Genomic DNA, 15,454 nt, shown 5'->3' with positions numbered 1-15,454 from the left:
ATAAATCAATAAAGTTGTTTGAATCTTGAATCTTGAAAACTACTAAACTATACTGCATTCTATAGGGAAACGTTGTTTTACTGTACCGCATGCATCTAGAAAATGCAGTTCAGATTTTGATAAAAACTATTGAGATAAATATCAAATATGATAATTTCTTCAACAATTTGAGATTCTGATCTAGCAGCCCACTGGAACAGACATCACTGGACAAAGCAAAGAACCTCTAGGCGACTTGTGCACTGATGTATAGCTAGTAATATAGTAATAAGCTTAAATAACTACAGTGTATCAGTCACAGCAGGGGACAAATTTATGTCTAACAAGTGAAATTTTTGTTTTCCTTCTTTTGTAATTTGTACATGTACAATAACTTGTGTACAAAAAGCTACAAAAGACAGAGCATCATAAAAAACATGTTAAAAACCTAAATTTACTAATTCATTTAATAATTAATTCCTCAAAACATCAGATGTTGGTTGTTGCTATCATTATAGTCCACAATTGTACCATCACTGTTTTCTGTCAATACAAACAACTACTCATTTTACTGTGTTCAACTTGTCAAAGTTGACATGGCAAAAGTAAAGTACATTAAAGAAATATAGTCATCCCACTTAGTATTTGTTGCCAACTTGTGCTATCATGTGATTTCCAGAAAGTCAGAAGACCTGCATTATGCAAACAAACATCTCTAAACCAACAATTAGAGATTAGTCATTGATGGTTGCAGTTTGAGGGAGCATTAAGAGGTGGTAGATGAAGTTAACAGTGGTTGGATGTAGCAGAAACATTACTGGTAAAAAACTGAATTTGGACACATTGTGGAAGTCAAGAGTAAGTTTCATGTTTTTCTGACTTTTTGTTGATTAATCGCTGAACCAAAGCCATATTTTTGGCAGTATATTATTATGCATCACTGTTATAAATAACTATACTTTATCTTGTGTATTTTTTTTTTTTTACAATGGAGCACTTAATGCAAATGAATACTGTAAATAAATGGTCACAGTTGTAGAATGTTTTAATGTTGGACATTATAACTATGTTTCACAGATTGCACCACATATTGATCTTTCTTTCCGGCCGGGTGCCATATTTATTTTGAAATCCTCACTTGCATAACAACTCTGTTAACTTGCCTTTCTCATTTTACTCTTTCTTATGTGTTTAGATGAGACTACAGATCATACATTGCATCTTGTTGCAGCTCATTTTTGAGGTAAACCTACCTGAGAAATGTTAAAATAGCTCTTTAAAGCTCAGGCAGAATATTTAACAATATTTTGTGTCATCTGTGGTTCAGTAGGTAGATTGGTATGTCCACTAAACTGCTGGGTTGGCAGTGTGATTCCCAGTTGTTCTTGGCCACATAGAACAAGTGTTCATAGAAAAAGAGTAGTGCTATCATTTAAGTGCAGCTGTGCAACAACAATGCCATAATAAAGTCAAGCTTAAAAAAAAACACTGAACCCAAGTTGCTACAGGTTTGTAAGTGCAACTTGTTAATAGTCACTTTGGATATAAGCAACTGCCACATGTGACTAAATTTAAAGGTAATAGAATATATTCAATATATAGAATATATGTTAACAACAGGGCTTTTTTCAGCATTTTTCACCCTTGAATTTGTAAGCTTTGCTTTGCTGACACGGTGTTTTTCTGCTCAGCTTTCTTCATGCACACATCTCCGGGTGATACCTGGTTACTCCCTGGAGCTGCCATGTCTCGCATTTCAAGCTGACCTTTCTGGAGCTTCTATCACCTGGACATTCAATGGTTTTAGTATATTTCTGTAACTGTCATCACTGTTCTTACTGTATTGCAAAACTACAGATATAAATTTTTTTCCTGTTTGATATTTTCCATTAATACAGATAAAGATGTATTAGCATCTGGCTTGGAAGTTAAAAAGGATGGCTTGATTCTCTCTATATCAACTGTAACTGCTGCCCACGAGGGCCAGTATGTGTGTTTGTTGAAGGAGAACAATATGGAGCTAATAAACACATACGACATCACAGTTGTTGGTAAGATGCACACATACCTGTATTTTTATTTTATTTACACACAAAGACAGTAGAGCATTTTGATTTGATTTAAAAATTAATACAGATATATATTATATGACATTTACCAAAACATGTGTCTCTTACTACAGCATCCACTGTCTATAACATTAAGGCAGCTGCAGGCTCAGATGTTAAGTTTCCGTGCTATTTTCCAACTGACCAACAAGTCAACAACAATGCACTCTGGTTTAAAGACACGAATGCTGGCAAGACAAAACTGAATCTTGAAGATGAGAATAATAACAAAATGGAACATCTTTTTCCGCTTGAACGTGATCAGACAGTCCTACTCAGAGACGCAGTCATGGAAGATGGAGGAGTTTACCACTGTGAATCTGAAGATGGGCAGAAGCTGAGCACTGTAAATGTTGTTATTGATGGTAGGTTTGGTAACATTTCCTAAGTACTGCTATTTTGATGCTATGTAAAAAGTAGTGCTTTGCTTTAAAGAATATACAACATTTAGGCTCATTTTTAATGATCCGTTCAACTTTCTTTTTAAGTTGATCCTACCCCTGAGCCTCACTCTTGCCAAAACCTCACTGCACCGTGGGAGGCCTGCCTAGATGAGAACAGCCGCACAGGGGAACCCATACTGCAGGAATCCATGACAGAGTTTTCCATGAAGCTGTATTCTTACCTCAGAGCCTTAAATCCCGCTAGTAACCTGCTTTTCTCTCCTGTTAGCATCAGTGGGCTTCTTACACATTTGTTGTTAGGTAAGCAAGTTTCTTATCAGTTTGTATTAAATTCTCACTAGTATTTATTAAATATTTCTGTCTGTTGGTACTCTAGATTTTTCAAAATTATCAAGACCAAAACCAAAAATGTATAAAAAGGTATTTTTATAAAAGTATTGTCCAATGGCACGGCATTCCATTGTTATCCAATCAAATCCAATACAGCAGCTCTGGCCAAAACATTAGAACCTCTTAATACAATGCACTCCAGTTTAACTCCACTACCCATTATGACATAAATTTTATTTTTTTGTCCTCGCGGCTTATCCTTTGAGTTCAGGGTCACCACAGCACATCATTTGTCCACATGTTGAATTGACACAGCTTTTACACCAGATGCCCTTCCTGTTGCAACCCTCCGCAATTCATACTGGTCTTGGGCAATGTGCAGCTGGGGATGGGAATGGGTTGTTGGGTGTTCGGTTTCTTGCCAAGGAACACTTCAACATGTGCCGAGAAGAGCAGGGTGTGATCCTCTGACCCTATGGTCAGTAGGCGACCACTCTACCAACTGAGCCACCCTCAATAATAAACGATGATAAACAGAGAATAGAATTGTAAAAACTGAGAAATTATAACATTGCAAAAGTAGAAGTCATGGCAGAGATGCTGTATCGGATTGAATTACATTAGACAAGTGTACCTAATAAAGCGACTAACCTTTGCATGACTTGGATGCTACATGAAATCTTTTGCCACTTTGAAATGTCACAGCAGTTTTCCTCCACTTATATTAAATGTCAGGCATACTTTGCAGCTTTCTATACCACTCTAATGTATTTATTTTTCTATAATGTGTTTTCTTTGTTGTGTTACCCTTAGGTGCAAGAGAAGACACTCGCAATGCCATTGAGAGGGCAGTCTTTGTGCCTCACAATTTCCACTGTGTTCATTTTTACACAAAGAAGCTGAGAGAGAAGTTGGACAGCTCTTTGCAGATGGCTTCTCAGATCTACTATAACCCAGGTATTATTATTGAAACACACAAAACATTCACTTGACTAAGACAAATGCAATCAAAGAATGTGATTGGGAGATTGCATGCCATCAAAACTAAACAGATCTCTGTAGCTTGATGTGTTTTTTTCCTCTTATTTTTCTCAGGAATAAATGTGAGTGAGTCCTTTATTGACCAGTCCATTCAATTCTACGAAGCGGAGCCAACCAAACTGCTGGAAAACAGCGAGGAAAATGCAAAGATGATCAACAGCTGGGTGGCAAACAAAACCCAAAATAAAATCACACATTTGGTTGACAAAGTTTCACCACATACACAGCTGATGCTCCTCAATGCTGTCTCCTTTAATGGTCAGTAAAGTGTTTGTGCACATATGTGTCTGTGGGCATGTGAAAATAGATGGCGCTAATAAACTGTGTCTATGTGTGTGTCAGGTCAGTGGCAGGTCAAGTTTGAGCTGAAAGGAAAGAAAGGAAACTTCATCAAAATGAATGGTGATCTGGTAAAGGTTCCAGTCCTCCATCAGCAGAAATACAAGGCAGCTATGACTCATGATGTTGAGCTACAAGCACAGGTAACAAACAAACATCGTGGATAAAAATCTAAAAATCAGCTATTGAAAAGTCTTAAAGCGATCTTTAGTATGAAGGCAATACTGTGATGCCATGCCAATAAATTTTTAGAGAGGCTACATTTCAGTTTACTCTTAATGATGCCAGTTTGCCAAAATGTTTCTAATTTTTGAAATTAATTTAAGACAACAAATAGGACAAACAAAATACAATAATGTTGCACTATTTACTCTTTTTTTTTTTACATTATAACATGGGTCTTTAGGGGATGAAGTTGTTTTAGAGTGTGTGAAATCAGCCAGACAGTATAACACTTTGAAAACACCTGGATTTATTATTTTGCCAACAGGTGGCGAAGTTTGCTCTCACCGGTGGAAGCAGTCTTTACATCCTGCTGCCTCGCACTCACAGTGCAACTCACCTGCAGCAGGTAGAGGAGAGGATGACGGACACAGCTGTGCTTCAAATGATAGAACGCATGAAAACAACACCTCTTCAACAAATCGATGTCACTCTGCCCCAAATCAAGCTGGACGTCGAGCCAGACATGAACATTCTTCTCAAGAAATTGGGTAGGTTTCATCTTTTATGGTCTTATCTGTCTGTCACACTCAAATTCTGCTTATTAATAGCACATATTGAATATCACCCATGCTTTCAGCTTGTGTATTCATTTTTCTACCAGCCAGCAGATAGCTATTAAGTTCAATTTGCGAAATATGTCTTCTCGTCTCTCTTTGATCTTTCTGTATGAGATCCACTCAGTTTCCATCTGGACTTTTCTCCCCCTACAATCCAAACAGGACTGTCGTCACTTTCCGAGGGTGCCAACCTGTGTGGCCTCTACTCTGAAGACAAGATAATCCTGGATGATGCAAGACACAGGGCCTTCCTTGCACTCACCGAAAAAGGAGTGGAGGCTGGTGCTGTCACCTCTGCGTCATTCTCCCGCTCTTTCCCTACTTTCTCTGCCCTGCGGCCTTTCATTATGCTGCTGTGGAGCGACGAGGCCAATGTGCCACTCTTTGTTGGCAGAGTGACTGAACCACAGTGAGGGAGAAATTGTTGAGGTAACAGAGGCACATGATCAGGAGGGAAGCAAAGATATCCTTCCTGATATATTCCATTCCTTTGTGTTACTACGCTTCCGTTTAGAATGCAGTTGCTTTTTTCAAAACATGATATATACACAATTAGCTGAACATCAATTATTGCTTCAAGTGGTCACAAAAAGGTGAGCAGTGAACCTGTTAAAAACGCATACAAAACCATACGCAGGCTGAGGCATTCCAAGATGATGGTGAATAAACACGTTTACATAACATATGTTTCCTGTCTTATATGTTTGAACAAACAAGCACAAACGTGTGGACCACATGTGATTTTGAAAAAAGACAGACGACTACTGAAACGACTTCATTTTATTTTACTTACACAAACCCACCACAGGATGGCAGCCATACTGTGTGATTGACATTGACAGTGAATACACAGGGACTGACTGCAGTGGTAAATTCCAATCTCAGCGTTCCTGCATCATTACCACTGATATTAATTCAAGGAAGACAAGTGTCAAAATCTGTGACAGTCAAGTTTTTTTTTTTTTAAAGCAATAGCTTGCTTGGTAAAGCATAGCAACTGAGCAAAAATACCCTGAATCATCGTATTCACAAACAAACAAACACACACTAATGGTAAAAGACTGAATGGATGACAGACTCTAAACACATCAGCATTCAAAATGATCGGCTAAGGTTGCACTCGTGGCGATTGCTAAACATGCAGCTGTATTGCAGATAAAATTATTACATAAGCAAAGCAGGGTCAATAGACTAGAGTCAGAGAATTTGGTGACTGTAAACAAAACCATCAGATCCAAAGAGAGGAATAAGCTACCATCCAGCCAGAAATCTTAGCTCTATTAGTTCACTGTCACCCATTCTAACCCCAAACAAAGTACAGGATTTTCCCAGAAACGCAGATTTGATGCTTGGATAAAATTATAATGTTGTTTTGGTTTGATTATCTCACTGCTGACGTGCTGGGAATTCTGATGTGCATAGAGAAAATCCGGAATAAACCCACCCTCCTCTTAAAGTCATTTAAGGTTTAACGGAAAATGTGTTTAAGCTTAGTGTAAAACACATGGTTTAGTTACAAGCTTGTATAATTCCCAAGCCCTTTTTAAAATTCTGTTACTAACTCACCACTGAAGGATGCATTTTTTTTTTTTTTTGCTTTCAATGATGAGACATTCACAAGGTTGTCAAAGGACACCAAGAACACAAGCAGTCAGATCCATTCAACAGTTAGACTATTGCCAGAGGCCACTGATTGACTGTGGGTGTGCTATTGTGAATCTGTGTATGGCCAGAGCAGTAGTGATAGGGAAACCAGGCGGACTAAATTTAAGCAATGCAGCAAAAAGCGAGCCCACATACACTATTAATATGCAGAGATATTAAAACATATTATACACATGCAGGTTAATTTTGCAATTAAGCATAGTTTCTCAATGTCCTGGATCTTGGTTTGTGAATATCCACAGTCCCCTGCTGCTAAAAGTGATTGCATGCAGGGCATTATCTCGTTTTACCTCCTGAGGTTAAATCGTACAGGCATTTCTACTAACTGCACACAGTTCAGCAAGCAATCCTGTGTTTGACAGACAAGAAAACAGCCATTCAGAGGATGGGATCTAACATTAATATTTAAGAGGTCGGCAATATTGGAATAAAAAGAGCAACTGACAATAGCAACGACCCCTTCTGATGGTTGATATATGGATTTTCAGCCAAATTGCTTTTATTGTATTTCTTTAAATCTTCGCAGAAAGAGTGTCTGTGGGTGTGTAAGGGTGGATTAGAGGAACGTATTCTCATGAATCAGATAACAGAACCAATTTCAAAATAATATATTACTGCTGTGATATTGCCCTGCAGGAAGAAAATGTTACATCATACATGACTCTGTTGGACAAAAATTGGAGTCACTCAGTTAAATTGCTTAGATTCCATTGAAATCTATTTTATAATGCTGCAGTGAAAGTAAGGTACAAGCAGTACTTCCAAAAGCAATATCCATTTCCACCTCCCACAGATGCACTTTAGCCTTTCATCGAGAAAGTCTGAAAGATCAGTCAGAGGTTATGCATTATATTCTGTTCCTAAAGTTGCCAGACAGTCTGTGGTGATCTAAGCCTGTCTGGCAATGGGAGGAAAATGGCAAAGGTCTGGCAATCATGATTGACAGCTTGCCAAGTGTCCTCAAGACCAGAACACTCACACCACTGAGGCCTGTGGTGGTGGAGGATGATGTTTCTCTCGTGTGTCTCTATCTTGTCCTTTGTTATTATTTCTTCACACCTCTGTGCTTCTGAAGACGGCTGGGGACTTTTTAAATGGGGCAGGATGTGAATGCAGATCCACACTCAGTGTGAACACAGAAAATGTAGGCACTCCTATTCTCAGAGTCCTCATGCACATGCACAAGCTCACACACACACACACACACACACACACACACACACACACACACACACTCACGCTCACAAGCATGCACACACCCATCCACACACCCATCCACACAACGCTTATATATTGACATATTAATGTTTGATATGAAGATGTTTAGAAAGCTACTGTCACTGAAAGACAATGAAAACACATTAGAACAAGAACACTGAGACAGTAAACGTACAAATCCAACAAATAGATCATTTTGTGCTTTATAATATGTTGTGTTGTTTTGCATCAGATCACCCACCACTAAAATAGAGATTTCTCAGAACAGAGTCATCATTTTATAACATCCCCACTCTTGGAACTATATACCACATTATGATTCACAAGGGTGCACATACTATTGGCCCATTTCACTGAATGAATTTAGAATACTGTCATGTCAAATCCCTTCATTAGGAGAAGATAAGGCTTAAAGACAGAATGTGAGCGACTTCCACAATACAGTCAGGTAAGTAAGCACAATTTTGGGAGTATTGTTTGGTTATGTTAACACTTTAATGAGGACATTGTCACAATTTGGTTCAACTTTTTAAAAAAATGTGTTCAGATTACACCATCACTAATATTAGTATGAATATAATATACTAATACTTGGTGCTGTAATTGGCATTACATGACAGATTTCATTTTCACCATCATTATTATTGCATGTTTTATCCTTTGTTCTTATTACTGCAGTACTCCGTTTTCAACCACTGCTCAATGAGAAAAGTATATGTGTATCTGTGTGTGTGTGTATATGTGTATGCGTGTGTGTTTTCATGTGTATGTATGCATCAATGTCTTGTGTAATCTAGTCCGGCTTGTCGCTGCTCGGGGCTCCTTGCTGTGTGAGCGTGTGCCAGTACTCCACTTTCTTCCCTTTGTTTTTGAGACACTCGAACCAGTGTCTGAGTCTCTGACCACTTGCATTAATGCCCAGCTCCACTCCGCCTGAAACAAGAGAGGGAGAGGCAGAGTATTTAGAGTCACCAGTGTGGTTAAAGGAGAAAATAACTGCAGCAGGAAGGTCAGGCCTGTTGGTATTAGGTGTGTTGGCTAGACTTCAACATTTTTTAACTCTAATTTGTGAGTTATCCCTGAGTTGGAGACTGTGTGTATCTCTACAACATTACTTTACACCCCATGCAGTTTGGCTTTAGAATGAATGTTTACAACAGCCAATTCCTTGTTATAAGTATGAACTCAATAAAGGAGAGATGCCAGAGTAACAGGACATGATACAGGATTTGCTCCTCTTCTGCTTACACATCAATGAAGTGCCTTAAGCCTGTTGTGGAGCAGATGTCCAAATACACTGATGAAACAGTGATATGTGTACATGACAAACAACCACTAAGAAGCTGCTCTTAAATACAAAGTGAAAGTGAAGCAAATTATGTTCCTCAACAAAATTCTGTTTATGAATCAAGTGATAAGCTAAGACGGATTTTTGCAAAGGTTTATTTCCATCCTTTTACAGCCATAACACAATCTCTAACCATGTGTTCTTGAACCATTGAAAAACCATGTACAATGTGTATATGAATTTCTTTTTTATATTTAAAATCTCTAACGTCCTCAATGTTAAACGTAAAAAGACAGGATGGACCGGAAAACATCTCTTTACCTAACAGCCTTAACAATAAGAGCTTTCCAGTTGTGGGACCTCCATCAAATACACCACTCAACCTAGTGACAATTACCATTCCTTTGCATATAATTTTAAAACTTGGATAGAAAACTGGACCTGTCATCATACCTCCTCACTGTGTGTTTGTGTTTCAGTTCCTTTCTGTGTTGGTCACTGTATTCTTCCAGGTTTATGTAATGTGATTATGTGTTGCCATGTTTAACTCCCTGCACTCATTGTATTCTTACGACTGCTTATTGAATGTTAACTGCCTGCTTTGTATACATCCCTACTTTGCATAACGAGCATCATTTTTATTCTGTTCAACTCTGTTCCTTTACACAATTGGGCTGCTCATTTCTGTTAAAATGTTATACATTTTTGTGTTTTTATGTTGTTTAAATGGCTGAGATGTATCTGGCATATCAACAAACCAACAAGATACTGCTTTTTGTAGGGTCATCACTTTAATTGTTTTTCTTTTATTTTACTTTAAAATTGTGTTGTATGCTTGTATGGAAAGTCCTAATCTGAAAGACAGCTAGTAATTACAGCTTGTATAGTGGAGTAAAAACTACAATGTTACATTAAAAAGAAATACTCAAGCACAAGTAACCTACAAACTGTGGTATGTACAGGACTTGCCACCAATTGTGAAATCAGAAAATAGCAACAAACAGGTGGGACAAACTGACAAACAATAGTGGTATTGTTAAAATCTAGTTTTCACCCCTATGTAATCGAGCTTTGGCAATAAAAAACATCAACATTCATGCACAGTAAGACCATTATTATTTGACAGGTGGACAGTCATGAAGCAAAGAAGGAAGTACACATCTGAGAGAAATATTTCAATAAATCCTTAACTTAAACAGTCAGGAGGCATTATGAGAAGCATAGGTTTTATAAAGAAGCACTTGTTCAGGGAATATGGTCTGAAAACTCTGCATGCGGTGGCTGGGTGAATAAATATGCAGAGAAGCAGGAAGTGACTCAGGTGAAAGGGAGCAGAGGTGATGGAGGCGTTGGTGGAGAGGGAGACAGTAAGACAGAAAGATGCAGGCAGTTGTCGTAACGAGGTTATTACAAAGCAATTCAATGGCTGTGATTGTACAGTCAATGGAGCGTGACATTTTAAACACGGTATTTTTGCAATGCTGGCTACAAACAGCGCCTTGAAAAATAACAGAGCCAACAAGGCTCAATTGTTGATCTGGGACTATTCTGAGTTTAACACTGAATGGAGCAACCTTTAGGTCTTTCTCTACCACACAGACAGACAGCTAGGACAGAGTTTCAATAGGATAATCACGCACAGGGCTTTGTCACCTCCACCCCTGGACCCACAACACTCCCACCACGTCCAAACAAAGATCGATAGAGCTCTTCCTGAGTCTGCGGATTGCTAGTGACAAATGAATGGTCAGCAATCTTGACATGTGTTGGGGGACAGAAGAAGGATGAGGAAACGGTGCAGGAGGAGATGACATAGATGAGGCTTGGGCTGACACACAGTCTGCCAAGACTCACACAGGTTTAATCCTGATGTCTGAGTGCTTATTTTTCTGCTTCACCTGCGGGGACCAAGTATCTAAGAGAACTGTAGACCTGGGGACATCAAAGTGCTTCAAAGTTCCTGTGGGATCATCAAATAGCAGCTGAATAATTCTCTCCGCACACTTTTCCTCCTCCTGTTTGACCTCTACGTCTGACAGTTTTTATAAATGTCCAATGAGTTCATCAAGCATGACCACTTGTGCAGCTTTTTTTGGTGTGTGGAGGTGAAACATATCCAGCCTTTGAGCTCTTTATTATTCGCAGGGATTTCCCTCATGTTTTAGCTGCTTCTCCACAGCTTACCATAAACTGAGCCTGCACAGCAAAGATGGTGTACTCTCTGTGGCGTTTTTGCCGTAATTTAAAAACAGGATGTATGTCACTTAGGCACCTGATCTTGATTGAAGTGTGCTAAAAGTCTTAACTTCTTTAGCGTGCATTACATTTCTGTAATGTAACACACTGTAAACACAAACACAAACATGCCTGACTCAAAATCAGAGGTTAAGATTTAGTTTGTGTTAAAGATAATATTTCTCCCTTTGTGTATCGATTGCTCCCTCAAGTCATCCACTTGATTTATTGCCTGTGCCTTCCCATGTACTTTCTTCTCATTGTTCAGTTTTCTGCTCAGTGTAATAGTAAAATTTCACCTTTTACCATTTGACACCATCTATATCTTCTGCTTGAGCCTATTCGCCTGCTTATTATTGCTCTCAGTCTTAAACTAGTGTACTGGGATGGTGTTGGTTCGGCGTGTTCATCAACTTGTTCTCACCATTCTTCTCTTTATGTCATTTTTCTCCCAGCTCCAATTAATGTAACTGGCAGGCTGCTGTAGCTAAACCTTTAATGATAATGGTCAAGGGAATGGCTGTTATCTGGAGCTGCGTGTTAGACTGATGGCCTTTTCTCGCAGCAGGGGTAATAACTCACTTGGTTTATCTAAACACAGAGTGTCTCCTGCCAAATTACCCACCCACTGCCTCACACACATGCAAGCACAAACACATAAGACACATAAATAAAATGCTTTGATCTGAAGGTCTTCAAGCTCATATGGTGGTAATCCATTCTCACTGACTCCCCAGTCGTTCCCCACTCTATAAACTCCCGTGTGCTCCATGACTGTGATATACGCATCAGGCCAATCCAGAACTGTTTAGCAGTCTGATGAATCAGCAGCAATCTGATGTGCCAAGACTATGAAGAACTGGGATCCAGTGAAAAGATCCTTTTGGCTTTCTAATGTCTCTCCATTTCCTTTTTCACTCAAACTCTCCTATGCTCTCTCAGTCGCACTCCTCAATTCTCATAATTATCCCTCATCGCTCTGCTTTTTGTTTTTTGTTTTTTTACTCCTCTCTCCACCCACGCTCTGCCTTGTTTTAATGTCTGCAATTGCACCGCTTTCATTCAAACACTCTTGTGCAGCCACACTTTGCTGCTGCTGCTTCTCTCTCTAGTCCTCCACTCCACATAGCAGTTTTTCTTTTAGCCTACCTATAAAGTCGTTGCTCATTCCCAAGTCGTAGTCCCACACAGAGATCTCCAGGGTTTTCTTTGCCAGCAGGTCCAGGGACACTTCATATGAAAACTCCTGTGCAGGTGGCACACATGAGCATATTTAGAATTAATGATTCATGAACACAAGGGCTGAACGGAGCTGAATTTGTAATTTAGAACATTGTCAGATAGAGGATGAGAAGAAGGTGCAAGAAGGTGTCAAATTTGAAGTAATTATAAAAAAAGCTAAGCTTAATTGCTTTACACAAACTAAAGTAATTTGAGCTAAGTAGAGAAATTTAATAAATTGTTGGGTGCATTGAGGTTATTTCTAGACCAATCTTCACCTCATTGAATTCAGGGTTCAGAGTCTTTTTCTTCACTGAAGTCTTGTACTTGGACTTTTTCCCCATATCTGGTTGCAAGACTCTAAGAGATGGAGAAACAAAAACACACACACAAGCAAAATCTGAATTGGGCATAAAATCACTGGGATCTTTGACATTCTTCTAAACACTTTCAACACATGAGAGCACATGTTTTGAACGGATATAGTTTGAGAAATGAGCCTTGCCATAGTTTGCTTTCTTGTTTAGAGCCACTTGAGAAAACTGACTCTTTGTTAAAAATTGAGCTTAAAAGCTTATTTTAATATTTATTTTAGCTTATTTTAGCACAAGCCCAGAAATAGGAGGAAACTAGTATGCTACATTTCTATTTTTGCACGAATCGCCGAAATTGCATAGTTTAGGATGCGTTAATTAGTGAGCTTTAGGTGCTGGTAAGGGGAAAAAGATATGTATTGATTTGCAGAGATCCTGAAGGGCATTTTACCCCTTTAAATTTCTTATTTCTGAGTTGAAAGTATTTTGGGTATTTTGGATGCCCTTCCTGACACAACTCTCCCTAATTTCTACCGGGCTTGGGACCGGCACTACATGGCTAGGGGTTGGGAATGGGTTATTGAGGGTTCAGTGTCTTCGATATGTGGTCAGGAAGAGCTGGGCGTGGACTTCCAACTCTATGGTCAGCAGGCTGCCACTCTACCCATTGCCTACCCACTAAGCTGCTGCGACCATTTCTGAGTTGAAAGTAATTAATACATTATTGTTTTTCACTGACACTAAAAATCGCAGAAACAATGGGAGATTTAAAGTTTGCAATGTTGTGACCCAGAAGTCTTCTAAACATAAGCAGGGACAGTGTGAAGCAGGACAACTGCATCCAGTTCATAAGCAGTGTACTGCACACTCCAGCAAAGAGGCAACAGAAGGATCCCTAGAGGGCAATGGGAGTCATCATCAGCATAAATTCCAAGTCAAGATGTTTGGGCGGTGAGATATCTCACTCATCCAGCCTCCCTCTGCCAGTGACGAATCCTGGCCTGACAGCTGATGCATGAGATGAGCTTGAGGCTGTCACCGCAGAGCCGGAATCAGAGCGAGTAAAGGAGTGAGAGATAGAGGTAGAGGAGGAACAGGAGCCCGAGGAGGAGGAGAAGGAATACAAGGTGGTGGCACAAAGTCTTGACTTTGCTGTCAAAACTAAAAATGTAATTGTTCATAATTTGAGATGATCTGCTAAACTCAGGATTATGAAACAAAAAACAATCTACAGTTATAACAGATTAGATTTGCTTAACCTATCTTTAGAAACTGGCTATGTACCAAAGGCTTATAAAGTTGCTGTAATCAAACCATTACTTAAAAAACCTTGTCTTGATCCAGGTGATTTAGCCAACTATAGACCAATATCAAATCTCCCGTTTATTTCTAAAATCCTTGAAAAAGTAGTTGCAAAACAATTATGTGATCACCTTTACAGGAATAATTTGTATGATGACTTTCAGTCAGGATTTAGAGCTCATCATAGTACAGAAACAGCACTGGTAAAAGTCTCCAATGATCTTCTCCTGGCTTCAGATAATCGACTTGTGTCTGTACTCGTCTTACTAGACCTTAGTGCCGCATTTGACACCATTGACCACAACATTTTATTACAGAGACTAGAACATGGATTTGGGATTAAAGGAACCACATTACATTGGTTTAAATCTTATCTGTCAGACAGATTCCAACTTGTTCATGTTAATGATGACTCTTCTTTATGCACCAAAGTTAGCTATGGAGTTCCACAGGGCTCTGTGTTAGGACCAATACTTTTTAATCTGTACATGTCACCTTTAGGCAAAATTATTAGGAAACATTCCATAACCTTCCACTGCTATGCAGATGATACCCAGCTCTATTTATCTGTGAAACCAGAAGATACTAACCAATTAGCCAAACTTGAAGCATGTCTAAAAGACATAAAGACCTGGATGTCCTACAATTTCCTGATTCTAAATTCAGACAAAACTGAAATCATCCTCTTTGGGCCTAAAAACATGAGAAAAATGCTGTCTAACAATATAGTTACTTTAGATGACATAACTTTGGCCTCTAGTACTACGGTGAGGAACCTTGGAGTTATCTTTGACCAAGATTTGGCGTTTATGTCACATATAAGACAAATCTCTAGAACAGCCTTCTTCCACCTACGGAACATTGCTAAAATTAGAAGCATCCTGTCTCAAAGTGATGCCGAAAAACTTGCCCATGCATTTGTTACTGTTAGGTTGGACTACTGTAATTCCCTACTTCTGGGGTGTCCTAATAACTCTCTAAAAAGCCTTCAATTAATCCAAAATGCTGCAGCAAGAGTGCTGACTGGATTAGGAAAGAGAGATCATATTTCACCTTCACTAGCTTCTCTTCATTGGCTTCCCATAAAATCTAGAATAGAGTTCAAAACCCTCCTCCTTACATACAAAGCTCTTAATGGTCAAGCTCCATCATATTTAAAAGATCTCATAGTCCGTTATCGCCCGATTAGACCACTTCGATCCCAAAATACAGGCCTACTTGTGGTTCC

General features: G+C 39.0%; 2 protein-coding genes across 3 annotated transcripts in view; one reads left to right on the top strand and one right to left on the bottom strand.

The window, feature by feature from the left end:
• The first annotated feature begins 684 nt into the window (after window positions 1–684).
• serping1 (serpin peptidase inhibitor, clade G (C1 inhibitor), member 1) lies at window positions 685–5,664 on the top strand. Its single transcript, XM_067497860.1, has 11 exons — window positions 685–837; window positions 1,175–1,222; window positions 1,671–1,779; window positions 1,878–2,030; window positions 2,162–2,452; window positions 2,576–2,791; window positions 3,635–3,778; window positions 3,917–4,120; window positions 4,205–4,344; window positions 4,692–4,914; window positions 5,146–5,664. The coding sequence occupies exons 1-11, from the start codon at window positions 760–762 to the stop codon at window positions 5,394–5,396; spliced, it is 1,857 nt and encodes a 618-aa protein (XP_067353961.1). The 5' UTR covers window positions 685–759; the 3' UTR covers window positions 5,397–5,664.
• An 84-nt stretch (window positions 5,665–5,748) lies between these two features.
• Window positions 5,749–15,454, bottom strand: part of doc2g (double C2-like domains, gamma) — a 31,127-nt gene continuing 21,421 nt past the window's right edge. For both annotated transcript variants that reach the window (XM_067497862.1, XM_067497861.1), the window contains exons 9-11: window positions 12,889–12,970; window positions 12,539–12,635; window positions 5,749–8,799 (exon numbers count right to left, since the gene is read on the bottom strand). In XM_067497862.1, coding sequence (XP_067353963.1) covers window positions 8,660–8,799; window positions 12,539–12,635; window positions 12,889–12,970 — 319 coding nt within the window. In that variant the 3' untranslated portion in view covers window positions 5,749–8,659. The remainder of the gene's footprint in view (window positions 8,800–12,538; window positions 12,636–12,888; window positions 12,971–15,454) is intronic.

The sequence above is a fragment of the Channa argus genome, chromosome 3 (genome assembly GCF_033026475.1).
Source record: "Channa argus isolate prfri chromosome 3, Channa argus male v1.0, whole genome shotgun sequence".
Lineage (NCBI taxonomy): Eukaryota > Metazoa > Chordata > Actinopteri > Anabantiformes > Channidae > Channa > Channa argus.
This window is presented reverse-complemented; position numbering and strand designations above follow the sequence as displayed.